The following is a 15415-nucleotide window of genomic DNA, read 5'->3' on the forward strand; positions in this document are numbered from 1 at the left end:
ATTTCTTCAGAAACTTTTCATTTAATTACGTCCCATTTGTCTATTTTTGTTTTTGCTGCATTTCCTTTTGACGACTTAGTTATAAATTCTTTGCCTAATGTCCAAAAGAGTTTTTCCTAGGTTCTCTTCTAGGATTTTTATAGTCTGAGGTCTTACATTTAAGTTTTTAACCCATGTTAATTTTGTGTCTGGTGAGAGATAGGGGTCCAGTTTCATTCTTCTGCATATGGCTCTCCAGTTTTCCCAGTACCATTTATTGAATGGGTGTCCTTTCCACAGTGTATATTCTAGTTGACTTTGTCAAAGATCACTTGGTTGTAGGTTTGTGGCTTTAGTTCTTGGTTCTCTATTCTTTTATATCAATCTAAGTGTCTTTTTAAAATACCAGTACCATGCTGTTTTGGTTACTATAGCCTTGTAGTATAATTTGAAGTCTGGCAATGTGGTTTCTCCAGCTTTACTCTTTTTGCTTAAGTTTACTTTGGCTATTTGGGCTCTTTTTATTGTTCTGTATAAATTTCATTATTATTTTTTCTAATTCTGTGAAGAATGACATTGGTAATTTTATAGGAATTGCCTTAAATCTGTAGATTGCTTTTGGTAGTATACTCATTTCAACAATATTCATTCTTCTGATTCATGAACATGGTATGTTTTCCATTTATTTGTGTTATATATGGTTTCTTTCATCAGTATTTTGTAGTTCTCCCTGTAGAGATCTTTCACCTCCTGGTTAAATGTATTCCTGGGTATTTTATTATTTTCATAGCCATTATAAATGGGATTGAGTTCTTGATTTGGTTCTCAGCTTGATTGTTATTGGTGTACAGAAATGCTAATTTTTGTATGCTGATTTTGTATCCTGAAACTTTACTGAAGTCATTTATCAAATATGGCAGTCTTTTGAAGGAGTCTTTAGCGTTTTCTAGGTATAGAAACATATCATCAGTAGAGATTATTTGAGTTCCTCTTTTCCAATTTGGATGCCTTTTATTTCATTCTCTTACCTGATTGCTATAGCTAGGATTTCTAGGACTATGTTGAACAGTAGTGGTGAAACTGGGTATCCTTATCTTGTTCCAGTTATTAGGGGGAATGCTTTTAACTTTTCCTCATTCAGTATAATGTTGGCATTGGGTTTGTTATATATGGCTTTTATTATTTTGAGGTATGTTCCTTCTGTGCCTAGTTTGGTAAGGGTTTTTAACTATGAAGTGATGCTGGATTTTATTGAATGCTCTTCCTGCATCTATTGATGTTATCACATAGCTTTTGTTTTTAATTCTGTTTATGTGGTGAATCACATTTATTGATTTGTGTATGTTGAATCAACCTTGCATCCCTGGAATAAAATCCACCTGATTATGCTGGATTTTCTTTGTGTATACGTTCCTGAATCTGGTTTGCTAGTATTTTATTGAGGACAACTGCATCTATGTTCATCAAGAATAATGGTCTATAGCTTTCTTTTTTTGTTGTGTCCTTGTCTGGCTTTGGTATCAGAGTGATGCTGGCTTCACAGAATGAGTTAGGGAGGATTCCCTCCTCCTTGATGTTTTGGAACAGTTTTAGTAGAATCGGTAGCAGTTCTTCCTTTAACATCTAGCAGAATTTGGCTGTAAAACCATCCAGCCCTGGGCTTTTTTGTTATTGTTGAGAGATTTTTAATTACTGATTCAATTTCACTACTCCTTATTGGTCTGTTCAGGTTTTCTATTTCTTCTAGTTCATCTTGGAAGGTTGTATATTTCTAAGAACTTATCCATTTCCTCTAGGTTTTCCAGCTTGTATGCATAGAGATGCTGATGGTAGTCATTAGTGATCTTTTGTATTTCTGTTGCATCAGTTGTAATGACACCTTTATTATTTCTGATTTTGCTTATTTGAATGTTCTCTTTTTCACTTGATTAGCTACCAATTTTGCTTGGTTTTTCAAAGAACAACTTTTAATTAATTCTTTGCAATGTTTTTTGGTCTCAATTTCATTCAGTTCTGCTAGCTTTTGATGTGGTTTGCTCTTGTTTTTCTAGTTCTTTGAGGTACAATGTTACACTGTTAATTTGAGATCTTTCTTTTTGATGTAGGCTGTTAACACTATAAAATTGCCTCTTAGCACTGTTTTTGCTGTATGTCAAACGCTTTTGGTATGTTGTGTCTATTTTCATCTGTTTCAAAACTTTAAAAAATTTCCACCTTAATTTCATCATTGATCCAACAATCATTCAGGAGCAGATTATTTAATTTCCATGCATTTATATGGCTTTGAGGGTGGCTTTTGGTATTGATTTCTAGTTTTATTCCACTTTGGTCCAAGAAGGTACTTTATATGATTTCAATTTTTAAAATTTTTTTGAGACTTGCCTTGTGGCCTTGCATATGGTCATTTGAGAATATTCCATGGGCAGATGAGAAGAATGAATATTCTACAGGTGTACAGTAGAATGCTCTTTAAATGTCTGCTAGGTCCATTTGGTCTAGAGTCCAATTTAAGCCTAGAGTTTCTTTGTTGATTTTCTGCCTTAATGATCTGTCTAGTGCTGTCAGCAGAATACTGAAGTCCCCTACTATGATTGCATTGCTGTCTATCTCTTTTCTTAGGTCTAGTTGTATTTGTTTTATGAATCTTGGTGCTGTGGTGTTCGATGCATATATATTTAAAAATGGCAATTTTCTTGTGCAATTGATCCTTTTATGATGATATAATGACCTTCTTTGTCTTTTTTTAACTATTGTTGATTTAGTATCTGTTTTATCTGATATAAGTATAGCTACTCCTATTTGCTTTTGGTTTCCATTTGTGTGGAGTATCTTTTTCCATCCCTTTACTTTGACTCTGTAAATGTATTTACCAGTTAGGTGGGTTTCTTGTATGCAGCACATGGTTGGATTTTTTTAAAAAAATCCATTCCATCAGCCAGTATCTTTTAAGTGGAGCATTTAGCCCATTTATGTTTAATGTTAGTATTACATGTAGTATTGATAGCCTCTTGTCATGTTAATTATTACCTACTTGCTTTACAGTCTCGATTGTGCAACTGCATTATAAGACCTGCAAAGAGGTCTTATACTTGCAAAGAGTTTAATACTTTCATGTGTTTTTACGATGCTGAATATCACCCTTTTGCTTTTATGTTTAGAACTCCTTTGAGCATTTCTTGTAGGTACAGTCTAGTGGTGATGAATTCCCTTATTGTTTGCTTGCCTGGGAAAGACTTTCTTTCTCCTTCATTTATAAAACTTAGTTTAGCAGGATATAAAATTCTTGCCTGGCATTTTTTAAAACCCTTTTCCCATTTAGAAAAAAAGAAGTGCAGTTCACTGCCAGCACTCATTTGATTTTATATAAATGAACTCTGAGGCTGAAGCAAATCTGACTGCTTTTCAATGTGAAAATAAAGTATAAAAACTGGAGTTATTTCTAAACAGAACTAATGTCAGAATCATCTGAATTGTCTATTTCAGAAAAATTGGATTCATGAAATGAATCTATTGCCAAAAACTGTTTGAGACTGATGTTAACATCATGTGTAGGAATGCTACATTTTCTAGGATTTGACATTTTCAGCAATCGAGAATTACTATATTTTGTAAATGGAAATACCACTACTAAAAACAGAATGCTATAAATAGAATGATGTCTTTTATTTCCAAAGTTGCTATACTAGAGCAAAACAAAAATAATAATAAAAGCGAGGTTATTTCATGGCAAAGTTATATCAGGGTAAACACCGCAGCTGCAATTGCCACCAGTGAGTATTCTAGGGGCAAATAGGAAAAGGATTAAAGAAGACTGAAAATAGGACTCCAATATCTTCTGGCGCGTAAGGTTTCTGGTGAGAAGTCTGTTGTTATTCTAATGGGATTTCTTTTTTTTTTTTTTTTTTTTTTTTTTTTTGAGATGGAGTCTCACTCTTTCACCCAGGCTGGACTGCAGTGGTGCTATCTTGGCTCACTGCAAGCTCTGCCTACCAGGTTCATGCCATTCTCCTGCCTCAGCCTCCTGAGTAGCTGGGACTACAGGACCCTGCCACCGCACCTGGCTAATTTTTTGTATTTTTAGTGGAGATGGGGTTTCACCGTGTTAGCCAGGATGGTCTTGATCTCCTGACCTCGTAATCCGCCCACCTCAGCCTCCCAAACTGCTGGTTTTACAGGCATGAGCCACCGTGCCCGGCGGGATTTCTTTTATAAGTGATTAGATGCTTATCTCTTTCTGATTTTAGGATATTTTTTCCTTCACATTGACGTTAGATAGTCTGATGACTATATGCCTTGGTGAGGTACTTCTTGCACTATATCTTACCATAGTTTTCTTATCTTCTTATATCTGGCTGTCTAGATCTCTGACAAAATTAAGGAAGTTTTCTTAAATTATTTCCTCAAATAGGTTTTCCGCACTTTTTACTTTTTCTTCTTCTCCTCTGGAATACCTATAACTAGTAGGTTGGGACACTATATATAATCCCATATTTCTAGAAGACTTTATTACTTTTTTTTCTTTATTTTTGTCTAACTGGGTTAATTCAGAAGCCCTGTCTTGCAGCTCTGAGATTGTTTCTTCTGCTTGTGCTGGGCTATTGTTAAAGCTTTCAACTGTATTTTGCAATTCCTTCAATAACTTTTTCATTTCTAGAATTTAGAAAAATCTATCTCATCTTTCATATCCTAAATTGTTTTTCTGATTTCTTTGTGTAGGTTTTCAACATTCTCTTGGATCTCATTGAGTTTCTCTAAAATCTAAAAAAGGAAAAGTCAAGTCCCTGAATAGACAAATAACACGTTCTGAAATTGAGGCAGTAATTAATAGCCTACCAACCAAAAAAAGCCCAGGACCAGAGGGATTCACAGCTGAATTCTACCAGGGGTACAAAGAGGAGCTGGTACCATTCCTTCTGAAACTATTCCAAACAACAGAAAAAGAGGGACTCCTTCCTAACTCATTTCACGAGGCCAGCATCATCCTGATACCAAAACCTGGCAGAGACATAACAACAACAAAAAAATTTCAGGCCAACATCCTTGATGAACATCAATGCAAAAATCCTCAGTAAAATACTGGCAAACCGAATCCAGCAGCACATCAAAAAGCTTATCCACCACAATCGTTGGCTTCATCCCTGGGATGCAAGGCTGGTTCAACATATGCAAATCAATAAATGTAATCCAGCATATAAACAGAACCAAAGACAAAAACCACATGATTATCTCAATAGATGCAGAAAAGGCCTTTGACAAAATTCAACAACCCTTCATGCTAAAAACTCTCAATAAATTAGGTATTGATGGGACGTATCTCGAAATAATAAGAGCTATCTATGACAAACCCACAGCCAATATCATACTGAATGGGCAAAAACTGGAAGCATTCCCTTTGAAAACTGGCACAAGACAGGGATGCCCTCTCTCACCACTCCTATTCAACATAGAGCTGGAAGTTCTGGCCAGGGCAATCAGGCAGAAGAAGGAAATAAAGGGTATTCAATTAGGAAACGAGGAAGTTAAATTGTCCCTGTTTGCAGATGACATGATTGTATATCCAGAAAACCCCATTGTCTCAGCCCAAAATCTCCTTAAGCTGATTAGCAACTTCAGCAAAGTCTCAGGATACAAAATCAATGTGCAAAAATCACAAGCATTCTTGTACACAAATCATAGACAAACAGAGAGCCAAATCATGAGTGAACTCCCATTCACAATTGCTTCAAAGAGAATAAAATACCTAGGAATCCAACTTACAAGGGATGTGAAGGACCTCTTCAAGGAGAGCTACAAACCACTGCTCAACGAAATAAAAGAGGATACAAACAAATGGAAGAACATTCCATGCTCATGGGTAGGAAGAATCAATATCGTGAAAATGGCCATACTGCCCAAGGTAATTTATAGATTCAATGCCATCCCCATCAAGCTACCAATGATTTTCTTCACAGAATTGGAAAAAACTACTTTAAAGTTCATATGGAACCAAAAAAGAGCCCTCATCGCCAAGTCAATCCTAAGCCAAAAGAACAAAGCTGGAGGCATCACGCTACCTGACTTCAAACTATACGACAAGGCTACAGTAACCAAAACAGCATGGTACTGGTACCACAACAGAGACATAGATCAATGGAACAGAACAGAGCCCTCAGAAATAATGCTGCATATCTACAACTATCTGATCTTTGACAAACCTGACAAAAACAAGCAATGGGGAAAGGATTCCCTTTTTAATAAATGGTGCTGGGAAAACTGGCTAGCCATATGTAGAAAGCTGAAACTGGATCCCTTCCTTACACCTTATACAAAAATTAATTCAAGATGGATTAAAGACTTACATGTTAGACCTAAAACCATAAAAACCCTAGAAGAAAGCCTAGGCAATACCATTCAGGACATAGGCGTGGGCAAGGACTTCATGTCTAAAACACCAAAAGCAATGGCAACAAAAGCCAAAATTGACACATGGGATCTCATTAAACTAAAGAGCTTCTGCACAGCAGAAGAAACTACCATCAGAGTGAACAGGCAACCTACAGAATGGGAGAAAATTTTTGCAACCTACTCATCTGACAAAGGGCTAATATCCAGAATCTACAATGAACTCAAACAAATTTACAAGAAAAAAACAACCCCATCAAAAAGTGGGCGAAGGACATGAACAGACACTTCTCAAAAGAAGACATTTATGCAGCCAAAAAACACATGAAAAAATGCTCATCATCACTGGCCATCAGAGGAATGCAAATCAAAACAATGAGATACCATGTCACACCAGTTAGAATGGTGATCATTAAAAAGTCAGGAAACAACAGGTGCTGGAGAGGATGTGGAGAAATAGGAACACTTTTACACTGTTGGTGGGACTGTAAACTAGTTCAATCATTGTGGAAGTCAGTGTGGCGATTCCTCAGGGATCTAGAAGTAGAAATACCATTTGACTCAGTCATCCCATTACTGGGTAGTTACCCAAAGGACTATAAATCATGCTGCTATAAAGACATGCACACGTATGTTTGTTGCGGCACTATTCACAATAGCAAAGACTTGGAACCATCCCAAATGTCCAACAATGATAGACTGGATTAAGGAAATGTGGCATGTATACACCATGGAATACTATGCAGCCATAAAAAATGATGAGTTCATGTCCTTTGTAGGGACATGGATGAAACTGGAAAACATCATTCTCAGTAAACTATTGCAAGGACAAAAAACCAAACACTGCATGTTCTCACTCATAGGTGGGAATTGAACAATGAGAACTCATGGACACAGGAAGGGGAACATCACACTCCGGGGACTGTTGTGGGGTGGGGGGAGAGGGGAGGGACAGCATTAGGAGATATACCTAACGCTAAATGATGAGTTAATGGGTGCAGCAAACCAACATGGCACATGGATACATATGTAACAAAGCTGCACATTGTGCACATGTACCCTAAAACCTAAAGTATAATAAAAAAAATGGTTGCAACAATTAGAAAATAAAATAAAACCCTACTATCATTTATAGTAGCATCAAAATACATCAAATACCTAAAAATAAACCTAATGAGAGACGTCGAAGACCTTTACCTTGAAAATTACAGAACAATGCTGGGAAAAATTAAAGATGACCTAAATTAATTATAGTCAGTTTTCTGTATCCATGGTCTCTGCATCTGTGCATTCAACCAACCATGGATATAAAATATTTGGAAAAAAAAGGATGGTCATGTCTGTACTAAACATTATTCCCTGAACAATGTAGTGTAAACAACTATTTATATACCATTTACATTGTATTAGGCATTATAAGTAATCTAAAGATGATTTAAAGTATATGGAAGGATGTGCTTAGGTTATATGCAAATACCATGCCATTTTATACAAGGAACTTGAACATTCATGGATTCTGGTATCTGTGAGGGTCATGGAAATAATCCACTGAGGATATCCACTGAGGGTACTGAGCGATGGCTGAACAAATATTTTATGTTCATGGATTATAAGACTCAATATTGTAAAGATGATAGTCTTAACCAAATTTATCTAATAGATACAACGCAACCCGATCAAAATCCCAGCAGAGGGGTGTGTGTGTGTGTGAAAATTGAGTAGCTCATTCTAAAATTTATGTGGAAGTAAAAAGGACCTATAATAGCCAAGATAATCTTAAAGAAGTAAGCAGAAGAAAAAGTAACGTATGACACAAAGAAGGATGCAATGACAGGAGAAATAGGGTGTTGAAGGATTCACCCTCTCAGATGTCATGATTTATTATAAAGCTACAGCAGGGCCAGGCATGGTGGATCACGCCTGTAATCCCAGCACTTTGGGAGGCCAAGGCAGATGGATCACTTGAGGTCAGGAGTTCTAGACCACACTGGCCAACATGGTGAAATTCCGTCTTTACTAAAAAAATACAAAAAATTAGCCAGCCATGGTGGTGTACACCTGCAGTCCCAGGTACTCGGGAGTCTGAGGCAGGATGATAGCTTGAACCTGTGAGTTGGAGGTTGCAGTGAGCTGAGATCCCACCACTGCACTCCAGCCTGGGTGACAGAGCAAGACTCTGGCTCAAAAAAAAAAAAAAAAAAAAAAAACTACAGTCGTTAAGACATGTGGCTCTGGCACAGACAAACAGACTAATGGAACAGAACAAAGAGTCTATAAAGAGACTACACATATATGGCCACTTGATATATGATAGTGGAGAAAGGATGGTCTTTTCAATAAGTGGTGTGAGAGCAACTAGTTATCTATCTTGAAAAAAAAAAATAAAACTTGACCACATTGTGGTCAATGATTAGTGATGTTAAGTACCTTTTTATATCTATATTGGCCATATGAATATTGTTTTTGATACACAAAAATTAGTTTCAAATGGACCTTAGATCCAAATATGAAAGATAAAGCAAGGTTTCCAGAAGAAAACCTAGGAGAATATCTTCCTGATTTTGGGTAGGCAAATATTTCTGAAACGGAACATGAAAAGCACTAACTATGAAAGGAAAAATTAATAAATGTGATTTCATTAAAATTAACTCCTATTATTCAAGACAGAAGATATTTGTAAAGATAATTACAAAATATTCAACAAAGAGCTCATACTCAGAATACATAAACAAAACATGAATCAAAAAAGAAACAATCCAATTTAAAAAATAAAAACAAAACCCCAAAACAACATGGGCATATGACTTGTACAGGCCCATCTCAAAGGAGCATATCTCTAGCTGTTTATGAAAAATAGTTCTTCTAATCATAAAGATCGTAGAACTGATGACAGGTAAAACTGTCTCCTGCACAGGTCTCTGGTCTTTTGAGAAATGACAACCTGATATGAGCTTGGATGTTAACATCTCATACGATTTAAACTACAGTCCCAGAGCTACAGTTTACTGTCTAATACTATATATATTCCTGTATCACAAGTGTAGGACTCCTTGTAGATTTATACCCTCCAGAATAAACTCTGAAGAGAATGGAGAAAAATTTCACTCAAGGGTAAATATGGAAATTCCACAGTCCCAAACATGTCCCTCACTTGCAGATCTCCTCTGAGATGATTTCTTTTACCTCCCAGGCAGAGATGATGGCTCTGACCTTCATGGAATTCCTACACCTCAAACACATCTATTTACCACTAGCACATGATAACTCAGTTATTGGTTTACATGTTAGTTCCATCTTCCCCACCTGACGGATGGCTCCTTAAAGGAAAGGGCTGTGTTTAATTCATCTTCAGATTCCTGGTATCTTAACATGGTATAGGGCAGATAGTAGGTACTCATAATATTTCTGAAGGACTAAACAGATGATAGAACAACCTGAAGACAGGTATGCAGAAAACTTTGAAAAGTCTGTATGTGAAGCTCAAAGGGAGCCATGAGAACCCGAGAGTCAGAGAGGCTGGTAGAGCCTGGGACTTGAGGAAACCACCCAATGTGTTACAAAGAGGTTCCATACTCTAACATCATATATATTTTTTTCACATAGTAATTTTAAGTTAAATCACAGAGATATACAGAAGTTTATCGAGGGCCTAAAAGATTAGTTCTGCTTTTGACTTTTGCTCTGAATGTTTACTTAAGATCTTTGTACAAAACAGACCCACATGAATATCCTGTTCTTTATAAACAAACAATAGGCCTTTCTGATCTGCCATTGATAGATAGCATTTGAGGATTTTTTTCCCCTTTAGACTGGAACAGCACGTGTGTGTCCACTCATCTCCCCTATGAACACATGTTCAAGTTGGTTGGATGAAATTAATTAACCAGGGGGCAAAATTTGTCTTGGCTTGTAACTAATTAGTTCATAGATGAAACATATAATTTTGGTACCTAGTACCAATATGCATCATCTTTTAATGAACTGAATTGAATCAAAGACAATAAAATTTAATGAAGAATTAATTTCAAAGCATAAAGTTATATTACATAATTTTGTTTATAATTGAAAATTTACCAAAGAGCATCAGTACTTGTTCACTGGGGTACTTTGCATTTAACAATGCTGACTACACAATGTACATGAATTTGAAGGCTACAAATTTCAATACCATAAGACTCTAAAATAATTATACACATACTAGATTAACATTTTCTCAGTAATAGTTAAGTCACTGAAAAGAATTACCCAGCTAGATTTTTTACCTCTCCAAGGACTTCCTGTAAGATTTCAGCATGTTTTTCATACGGTTGTTCAAAGTTTATATCCTGTGACATTTTTATAGTCTCTTCAATCATGGACACAACCTCTGGATGATCTGCAGTTACCTCTTCTATCGAGTCTTCTGTTGGGGCTAAAGTAAAATAAGCTGATAAATTAATGCCATTAATAATTTTAGTGGACAATACTACTTGCAATAAAACATGATTGATAATATCTGACCCAAGAAAGTATTATTTTCATGTCACTGCAGCACATGTTGGAAGGAGGGAGAAATAAGACTCTGGAGAGGAAATGTTAGGTCAGGAATCACAGCACCGCAAACTCTCAGAGAAGTGACTTAAAGTCAGTATAGCAGAATGAAAGTGAAAGAGGCAAGAAGAAAGTCACGTCTGGCAGGAGTCAAAACCAGGGAAGAAACGTAGGGGCCAGAGGATTCCAGGAGTCAAGTGAAAACACAAGTATCTAGGGAATGAGTCAAAAAACAAGATGAATACTTCCAGTAACTAGCATGAGACTACAAGGGGCAGTGAGGGGACAAGAGGTAGGCAAGTTGGAGGGGATGGTGAAAAGGTGGCATAGCCTGGTGTTTCAAGTGTTACACTTGATTCTTGTCCTCTTTGGTGTGAAGTGTGTCCTTGCATGGCTGAGTTGGCTCTTAGGCTGCATCATGATGTAAATGTTTGTTCATCTGCTACTCTAATGAGATAGGAGTTCGGCAGTTTCACCTGACTCCTTGAATTCTGCATTTGCAGTCAAGCTTCTAAGCCTCTGCCTCAGGGCTCCATCTGTCAGGGTCTCTAGCTGGAGCCAGACTGATCCCAACCCAGAAAAATCCCAAAGGGTCTTCAAAAGCAGTTGCCTGCTGCGCCCCCTGCCTGAAAGTGTTCTCAGGGATCAAAAGACTCACAGTTCCTGGAAAGCCAGAGCAGAAAAGTCAAGAACCCATGATCTTACTGTGCCCATGGGAGTGGGTGCATAGTGAAGCAGAAACAGCCAGGCAAAGATGTGAAATGTGCTAGAAGCCGGTAATTGTCCACCCAATATCCATTCGCCTCTTCCTTCATACAGCAACCCTGATTTTGTCAAGGCTAGCAATGTGCCCCGCTGAAAAACTACATCTCTAAACTTCCCTTATAGCTTGGACAGCCAATAAGAGGCAAGCAGAGTTTGTGTGTGTGTGAGCACGTTTGTTTATGTGCACTCGCATCACATGTGCTCCTCACACTTGGCTGACTCAGCTAAGTGCCAGTTTTTGTCCTTTCCTTTCCTTTTCCTTTCCCTTTCCAGCGTTCCTGCTAGGTACACTGATGTGATGGCTGGAGCTCCAGCAGCCATCTTGTGGCTTATTATAGTAGCTGTGTGCCAGGGATGGCAGAGCAGAAAGATAGACTGCCTGTCTTCCCAATATTCTTTTTCACCAAAACAACATATCATGTATTAGTTTTTCAATGTTCTTGCATGTCCAACATACTAGAGTAGCCATTAAAGTAGAGTACTTGGGTATTAATCATGCTTTTATTTTTTTAAAAAAATCACACATTTCTTCTTCTAAATTCTGAGGGAACTACTTGTGTTTTTTAGAACCACAGTCTAAAAGAATCAAATTATACAAATATTAATTTACCTGTACCTGAATACAACTTTACATCTTGACTAGCATCTTGAGAATGCCTTTTAAATGTGGATGTTTCACCAGTTTCTTTTCCATCTGTGAATAAAACATTGTGAATGCCTAAAGAATGGTATTAAAAAAAAACGTAGGTGATTCCCAAGAAAGACTGTAATATAAGTCTAGAGAACCAGGACTCACACTCCCAATTTTTAATTAAAATAACAACCATAACAGTTAAATGGGTAAATATATCTAGCAGCAGATAATGAACGTAATAACATATAACAAAACCAGGAGTAATTTCAGTTTATTATAATGCCAACGGATCTAAACAGAAAAAAACAATCAACAGTGCCCTTCCTGAGGCAACTAACACCCTCTTGACTCCTAGAGGTCAAGGCTGTGCTTACCTCAGAGACACAGGGCAGAAGAATGCCTTCTTACCCATGGATACTGGCAATATTGGCGTCCTTCCAGCAGTGGATAGAGGTACTGCTGCCTGCTTCTAACTTGGACTGCCTCCCCCAAGGCAGACTTGGAGCAGACAGTCTTGGGGCAGGGCTTTCTTTGTGGACTGGAGTTGGGAACTCCACAGCAGCAAAGATGGGGCTGTTAGCTGCCACCTGATGGTCAAAATTTTAATGTACAGGGGGTGGGGTTGTTCTGTGAAGGCTGTGCATGTTAAGGGACGAGGAGTGCCATACATGAGTTTCTGACAGTGCCCTGTTCAATTCTTACTAGGCTTTAAATAAACAGCAGGCAAGCACATCTGTCTGAATTAGTGGGAGAAACTAAACAAAAAATCAGCTCTACATTATTTAACAAAATAAATGACAGATGCACTTTAAAACTGAATTAAAAAACCATAATATAAGTTTATATATATAAACTTACACAAATATATATTTATATAAAAATTTATACAAATACTTATAAATTTATGTATATAAAGCTATTATTTATATATGTCCTCAATTACTTATATATAAAAATGTCTTCCTCTCAGACATTTATATAATTATATATATTAGATATTATAAATTGAACATTTATAGAATTATATATGATATAATCAATCCATCCTCTCAGACATTTAGATATAATAATAATCTATCCTCTCAGACATTTAATATATATATAAATGTCTGATTGAGAGGAAGACTTTTTAAGCCTAAAAGTGAAGGAAGAAAGCAACAAAGAGAAAATAATGATTTGACTGCAAAAATGTGAAAAATACCTTTACTTCAAAAACACCAAGCTGACTTAGAAGACAAACCACTCAATTTGTAAAATATATGAAAAATAAGAGACTAATATAGAAAGTTTATACACAGACTATATAATTGATATAACCATTTAGAAAAATGGGCAAAAGACAAAAATAGTCACCTCAAAAAAGAATATAAATGGTTAACAAATATGAATATAAATTTCTGAAGTAAAAATTAAAACAACAGAAAATACTGAGGAAACAATGACATATATTTTGTATATTACTGGGGAAACATAATTTGGAACAATTTTACGCAAAGCAATTTGACTCTGTCTGTAGCTTCATATTTATTAATTTAGTAATTCCTAGAAATCCCCAGGAATTCTAGAGAAATTGTGCAGTAACTTATAATGAGGGTTAAAATAGTTCCCAATGAAGTAATATAATTAAATGGTACATTATAAGTAAAAAAATGTAAAAATAGTTTATATTATAGCTATTCTATATTACATATAATTATTATATAATGTAATGCTATATGCTCTTATGTTCAAATATGAATAGAAAAATTTTATAAGGATAAATAGCACAATGGGTAAATGATAAAGTTTCATAGCTAAAATTGTGGCCTTAAGATGCTCTGATTCCAACACGTTAAAGTAGAGAGCTTTTAAAAAAGAGTTTATGATATGATAATGATTGTATAACACTGGAAATATTCAAACATTTTTCTTTGGGCTCTAATTGTATCTGACTCCTCATTTATATGTTTTCTTCTTTATTCTAATAAACTGACTTCTGTTCTACAGTTGTTCAGGTTAAATCCATAAAGAAATATTTAGCTTTTTTCCTCCTGAAGTTTCCAATTTTGAGGGTAATTTTAAGCATAAATATAAACATAATCAAATATGAAATAAATGAAAATGAGATCCACAAATGTGGGATTAGCAGTTCACTTTGTTACCATCTTTATCAACTTTAGCAGCTTGATCATGGAGGACATTTTCTGACTTTGTTTTGGCTTCTTCGGTGTCCACTAAAGAGCTGCCTCTGTCCCTTTGGGAGCCTTGAATGTACCCTGCAATGAAAGAATAATATACTTTATCAGCTAATCTATTTATATTAGGAATGATTTGGTCAATAACATCAGCAATATATTTCTTTACCTTCTTCATCAGTTGACGAGTGTGTTGCCTCCACTGGGGATACTCCAAACTCCATTTTTTCATATTGCCTTTGAAATTCTCCTAAAGCTGTTTCAGCTGAAATATAACAATGGGTGGTGGTGTTAGCAAAAGGTAGTTGGGGATAGAGAGACAGGTAGAGTGACCAAAAGCCCCTGCTTCAAAGTTAGACACACTTGAGTTTCAGTTCTGACTTACAAGGTGTAAGGGCTGTGTGGCTTTGGTAAACCACTTGATCTTTTTGTCTCAATTTCTAGGCAAAATGAGGATCTTTAAACTGAAAGCACTGCTGTGAGGATTAAATGAGGTAATGAATATAAATACTTAACTTGGAAAATGCTGGCACACAGGAAGGCTGTTCCATGTTAGCTGCCATCCTCTGTATAATCATTTAATTTTTATGTAAAAAAACCTCAATATTCTCCACTGACAAATTTTTCTTTTTTTTTTTTTTTTGAGATGGAGTCTTGCTCTGTCGCCCAGGCTGGAGTGCAGTGGCGCAATCTCGGCTCACTGCAAGCTCCACCTCCTGGGTTCATGCCATTCTCCTGCCTCAGCCTCTCCGAGTAGCTGGGACTACAGGCGCCCGCCACCACGCCCGGCTAATTTTTTGTATTTTTAGTAGAGACGGGGTTTCACCGTGGTCTCGATCTCCGGACCTCGTGATCCGCCCGCCTCGGCCTCCCAAAGTGCTGGGATTACAAGCGTGAGCCACCGCGCCCGGCCGACAAATTTTTCTTAAAAATATATTGAGGCAAACTTCAA

At 36.5% G+C, this 15415-nt stretch overlaps 1 protein-coding gene across 1 annotated transcript in view; it reads right to left on the reverse strand.

The window, feature by feature from the left end:
* AK9 (adenylate kinase 9) overlaps window positions 1-15415 on the reverse strand; it is a 216128-nt gene that overhangs the window by 120669 nt on the left and 80044 nt on the right. The window contains exons 14-17 of the mRNA XM_003255556.3: window positions 14633-14728; window positions 14431-14544; window positions 12266-12349; window positions 10623-10771 (exon numbers count right to left, since the gene is read on the reverse strand). Of these exons, the coding sequence (XP_003255604.1) occupies window positions 10623-10771; window positions 12266-12349; window positions 14431-14544; window positions 14633-14728 (443 nt within the window). The remainder of the gene's footprint in view (window positions 1-10622; window positions 10772-12265; window positions 12350-14430; window positions 14545-14632; window positions 14729-15415) is intronic.

Source organism: Nomascus leucogenys, chromosome 3 (genome assembly GCF_006542625.1).
Source record: "Nomascus leucogenys isolate Asia chromosome 3, Asia_NLE_v1, whole genome shotgun sequence".
NCBI classification, from domain to species: domain Eukaryota; kingdom Metazoa; phylum Chordata; class Mammalia; order Primates; family Hylobatidae; genus Nomascus; species Nomascus leucogenys.